General features: G+C 39.0%; 2 protein-coding genes across 2 annotated transcripts in view; one reads left to right on the forward strand and one right to left on the reverse strand.

Annotated features, from left to right (window-relative positions):
• The window catches only part of LOC125008391 (signal-regulatory protein beta-2-like), a 25,147-nt gene extending 22,576 nt beyond the window's left edge, over positions 1–2,571 (forward strand). Inside the window, exon 5 of the mRNA XM_047585608.1 lies at positions 2,411–2,571. Within this exon, the coding sequence (XP_047441564.1) occupies positions 2,411–2,493 (83 nt within the window). The 3' untranslated portion in view covers positions 2,494–2,571. The remainder of the gene's footprint in view (positions 1–2,410) is intronic.
• Positions 1–6,000, reverse strand: part of LOC125008396 (signal-regulatory protein beta-2-like) — a 27,534-nt gene that overhangs the window by 8,756 nt on the left and 12,778 nt on the right. The window lies entirely within an intron of this gene.

Raw genomic sequence — 6,000 nt, forward strand, 5'->3', positions numbered from 1 at the left:
TTACGTTAATTCAAATACAGCAAGCTTCTCTTTGTGGGCAGACGGACATTCAGGTCTTAAAGGGTTAAACATTTATTGAGATTTATTGCGATACAGAAAATAATTCATGTAGCTATATGATCCTCCAAGTTTTCCAAAGAGTTTCCAACATTCCAATGCGTTATATCCAAAACTACAGATCGATTGTGTTTCATTTTCCTCTTCAACCTACACCAAAACTCTATTTATAGAATATTCTTATGATTCTGATTACCAGTAGCAGCTTATCAACATATATAATTTACTGCTTTTTACAATGGGAGAAAATTAATATTGAGCAGAATAACATTCAAGTTATCGTTTGGTTTGGCCTCCAACACACTTCAGATTTTTCATGTGGCCCCCTGCAGAAATTAATTGCCCAGCCCTGGCCTTGACAGTGCTTGCCTATGTGCCCTCTGCCCTGCCCATACGCGCCGTGCAGGCTAGCTAGCTAACAACAACCCTTACCATGGCGAAACGAACGGGCAGCGACACATCCACTCACCAAGCTAAAGTAAAAAAGAAATGCGGTTCTTTTAAGATGGAATGGCTGTCGGAGAATGTGCAAATAGAAGAACAAGCAGTGAAACTGGGTGAGATTTTTTCTTTTTCGAGTGAGAAAGGTCTACTCTGTAAATGTTGCTCACAGTGGTCCACGCTGTGCTCAGGGAGCTTGTGTGTATGCCCATACACATGAAAAATTAGAGGGAACATTGCACAAGACGTATGTAGCAGGAAATGCACTGTGAATGTATTTTCAGTGAGATGCATTTGATGCAGATGCATTTGGTGGTGTGAATCGCCACACCTCCTGGTCTGATGTTTAAATAAAGGTCAGCAAGTTTTCTAAGACAGTGCCAAGATGGTTCTGTTCTGGGTTACTTTGCTGCTCCTTCATTGAGGATGTAAGTGATATCTTACAACGTAAAACATGTTAACTAGATCTGTAATGATTCATGCTTTTTATTTTCTTATCTCAAATTGTCGACTTAATGTTACTTAACTGACTTGTGATGAATTATATCTCTTAATTTAACGCAGATGCACTGGTTCCACTTACCACGGTTCAACTTGGTGAACCTGCGATTCTCACATGTACATTGCCAGAAGGAGAGATCGGCAGTCGAGCACCTCACTGGTACAAGCAGAGTTCTGGGGATACTCTGAAGTTAATTGCAGTGCTGAAGAGAAATGCAAAGCCTTCATTCACTTCCAGAATGGAAGTAAAACTGAATGAGAAATTTAGCAATTTGACAATTTTAAAGACGATTCAAGAAGATGAGGGAATGTATCACTGTGCAGTCATGGACTGGACTGATAGTACCTGGAGTGGGACATATTTGTCGTTAAAAGGTGAATATAGCATGTTTGGGAATTTTTGTAGACACTCAACCATTTACTGCACTGTTAAAACACTTTAAGGAGGATTTTTGAGCATACAAGATACTTTTCAAAATCCTTTTAAAAAGGTTATGATTCTGCATGTTCTCCCTGTGTCAGCGTGTGTTCTCTCTAAGTACTCCAGCTCCCTCCCACCATCCAAAGACATGCTTCTTATTTTACTTAATAGATCACTTGCGGGAAACTGCACATGTTAAAAACAGGAAATACTGAGTGATTTACAATATTTTTTTTCACTCTTTCACTACGTTTATGTGCTTAGGAAACACACAGGGTTCTTCAGACTATACTGTTGTTCAGACAGTATCAGATCCAGTCCGTCCAGGAGACTCAGTGACTCTCCAGTGTTCAGTCCTCTCTGACTCTGAGAACAAGACGTGTTCAGGAGATCTCAGTGTGTTCTGGTTCAGAGCTGGATCACAGACATCTCATCCAAACATCATCTACACAGATGGAGATATGAGTAAGAAATGTGAGAAGAGATCTTAGATTCAGAAGAGATGTGTCTACAGCTTCTCTAAGGACGTCAGCTCCTCTGATGCTGGGACTTACTACTGTGCTGTGGCCACATGTGGAGAGATATTATTTGGAAATGGAACTAAACTGGAGACTGGTAGGATTTTGTCTTTAAAGAATGAACTATTTCTTAAAATAGGTTGATGGCATTGTGACTAATAGTCTTTTTCTGAAGCTCTAGAATCATTTTCTCTGTTTTCTAACTCACGCAGCAGGTTCTGAATTAGTTGCGCTGGTGATAACAACAATCTGCTTGGCCATATTTATGATCGCAGATTTTGTTTTCATCTGTTGTCAAACTCCAAGAGCAATGTGTGAACAATATGAAGGTGAGTTTAGTTTATGAAATTATTTATTTTAACATTCTAGTAAATAAAGTGTCATTTTTCAAGACAGTTTCACAACTTTAAGTTGGTAAATCATCTACTAAATCCTTCTGAATAATCAGTATTCCTGTTTTATTCATCATTAGGAATAGAAAGCACCTCTTCACAAGTTCTATTTGTCTGGCGGGAAAACTACAAGACAAATGAAGCAGAAAAGACTCAAGAGTGAAGGAAATGTTTCTGTCCCTGGATATGTGAATATGAGTTTGTGTTTTTGTGGGCTGGTTTGTCGCTCTAACCCTTTGTGTGAGTAACAAAAGATGTTGTGGGTTGTTATTTTATTTTACTTTATTTTTTAGCAAGACAGAGATGTTTCATCATAAAAGTCAAAGACACAGTACCATGCTTCCACTATTTTACCAGTATAACATGATGAGTCTTTATATACGCTTACTTTTATTTTAAGCCTGTTTTTGTATTTCATATAAAGAAAATCTAAATCCTTACATATAATGTATAATGACATAGTGATAATATTAACTTCATGTTGTATTTCTTGTGTGCTTTTTTTATATCACACAGTACTTCAAAACAATAATAATAGTAATTCTTTATTTGGTTGTCTAATCATCTAAAAAAATAAATAAATAAAAAAGCTTTGTGAATGACTCACACATGGCTGAGATCTGTCTATGACGATCGGCCGTCTTAGTCATGACTGTGACTAGAGACGTCAGTGTTCAGATCCCACTATTACCTTCTAAACAAAAAGATATTTTTGAGCTGATGTTCAGCTAAAAAGCTACCAACCCTGTGATGGTGGCCACCTTTTTCATATTAAGAGCCAAAGTCACTGCCCCTTATTTTCAGTATATTACGAGGATATGATTATGAGTTTGTACGGTTGCTGTTATTACATACTTAATGGTATTTTTCATATAAAGCAAATCTAAATAACTAAACTGTCTTTTTGTGTTTCTTTTGTACATTTGTTGTTCAAGATAATAATTCTTTATGTGGTGTCTAAAGATGCTATTTGTCTGACATGAGGTGGCTGAGCTTAGTCTATGAAGCAAAACACAAACAGATTCTGAGTAACACAACTGGTCTACTTAGTCACTACTGGATACTTAGCTGCTCTGTTTGCAACATTACCTTGAAAAAAAAGTAATTTTCAGCCCAGACTAAAACACTCTCAGTTTCTCAAAGTACATGGACGCCTCCATGTTTTAATCCAAAACGAGAGCTGAAAGATTTGGCCTCTAGAACCAGAATAACTCTGAGAACAGGAGAACTCTGAGCAGTGGTGTTGCCATACTCCAAAAGCCTCCCGATCATGACAATTTAGTTAAAGAAAAAACTAAAGAAGAAAAGTGTGAGAATGTGAGTAGTGTGATCTTAGGTTAATTATGGCAATGTCTCACTAACATAACCTCATTCTGTTGTTACACCACATGAAGTCCATCTACACTTGGTATTAACATATGATCTGTATCTGACATCCACCTACCATAGTTATTAGAATGTGTGGGCTTGTTGTAATATTAATGAACTATACAAACAGGGATTAGGGGGAGTTGTGGCATAGCGATTAGAGAGGCAGCTTGGGACCGAAGAGTTACTGGCCTGTTCATACATTTTGCACTGCAGTCGGTCAAACAGGGGTGTATCTAGTCCCTGCTGTTTTAAAGGGCATGTGGCAGAAAAAAAGGTCACCAGGTGCAACTGAATATTGTTTGTATTAATAAAAGGGTGTTTCTCAGTATTCACGATGTTCTGAAAACCTATTTTAGGGTGAAAATACCTTAAATGTTGATGTCTGTGGTTAAATGTACTTTTTGTTGTTTCTCTAGGCTGGAAACATTTCAGTTACAGCTGATTACTATTTGTGTGTCAGGCCCATTGGGAGGGACTTATCATTTATAAGGCAGCCATTTTGTCCAAGGTTGTGTGTGTGTGGAGAGGTGGTGTTGCAAGCTGTGTTGGAGAAAGAAGAACCTATTTCAGCAGTGCTAACAGCCACTATTTTTTGTAAATAATTTTTTTGTTTGTTATTTTGTAAATATTGCATAGGTTCTTGTCAACACCATATATTTTGACAAGAAGAACCCTGCTACACATAGTCTGTTAAGAAGTGGGCCCCACTACCTCCACCTTTGTTAGATGACTGGCCTGGTGATATCATAATCATAATTCAGATCATATGGAAGTGATATATTATATATATAAAGTTATATACACTACTCATTTCAGCATAAGACAGGATGTGTGTATGTGTGTCTCTCCTAAGGGTGATAAACCTAGCATCACAACCAGGTGCTGAAATGTTTAGCAGCTGCAAGTGAGGAAAAACGGGTTGAAGTGAATTCCCTATCTGCTAGAAGGGTGAATATACATATTATGTTTGTACAGGAGGAAGAAAAGGCCAGACCAGAGAGGATCAGACATAGTGCAGGGAAGCTAAGGGTAGGCAGAGCCTGGGAGCTGAGGGCTGACTTAAACGAACAGCTGATTGTCCCAGCACAGATAGTGAGCACCCGGACCTGCTGTTGTTGTCGAAAGTAGAGAAGGTAGTGTATTTTATTAACTTGCTGTCCGGTTGGAAGACAAAGTTGAGGAGATTAGTGAGTGTATGAGAGCACACAGAGGAGCACAGGGATAGAAAGAGCACTGATAAAATGAGTAACATGGCTGAGCACAGATGGCCTAGTGAGGAAACACCATCACAGAGGAAAGTCTGCACTAGGAGCCGTTCACAGCCCCCAACCGAAGGGGCAACACGGCAGGGACCACCTTGGCCCAGGCTGGTGGAGAAGTCCATGCCACATCCATAGACAGTGACCGGGCCCCCCCATCCCCCTGGGCCAGGACCATCCCCACAGCATCGCCACAGCCAGAACCGATCACAGCTTCCAGAAAGGGAAGGTCCTCAGTGAGGAAACACTATAGCTTGAGTAAAAGATAAAAAACAACAACAATAATAATAATATATAAAAAGTAAACAATTAAAATTAAATAAATAAGTAAATATAAATACATATCTACATGGTGGATGGATCAATAAATATAATAAATAAATAAACTAAATAAATAATGTTAATCCAGCGTGCGTAAATCAAGCTAAAATAGATGAGCTACAAAATTGGGTCTTGAGTCTCTTTCTAAAAATATCAACACTCTGTGTAGCCCTGAGGTCCTCATCAGGCTGTTCCATAGACATGGGCTGTAAAACTGAAAAGATACCTCACATACTTCTTTGTCTTGACTCTAGGAACCACTAAAAGGCCGGTACCAGAGGACCTCGAGCTGCAAGGGTTTGATGTGGAAAAAGAAGATCTGATAAATATGAGGGACCAAGACCATCAAGACATTTATAAACCAGTAAAAGGACCTTAAAATCGATCCTTAAACACACAGGGAGCCAATGCAAACTTAAAACTTAAAACTGGTGTAATATGCTGTCTATGGTCTTCGTCAGCACATGTGCAGCTGAGGTTTGAAGTAACTGTAAAGGATTTTTGTTTTTCTGTGGGAAGACCAGAAAGGAGGGCATTACAATAGTCAATATGTGTTATGGCTGTGGTCATTTTAGAGGGCTGCCATGTGCTGCATGTGTCCTGTGTTTTTTTTTTTTCTAATCCCATATGCAAATAGGGCTGTGCCATAGTGGAGAGGTGATTGGGAGAACGAGCCATACCCAACGTGCGATTGGCTGCTACTGGATGCTCAGCCACCT

This window comes from Mugil cephalus, chromosome 5 (assembly GCF_022458985.1).
Source record: "Mugil cephalus isolate CIBA_MC_2020 chromosome 5, CIBA_Mcephalus_1.1, whole genome shotgun sequence".
NCBI lineage: Eukaryota > Metazoa > Chordata > Actinopteri > Mugiliformes > Mugilidae > Mugil > Mugil cephalus.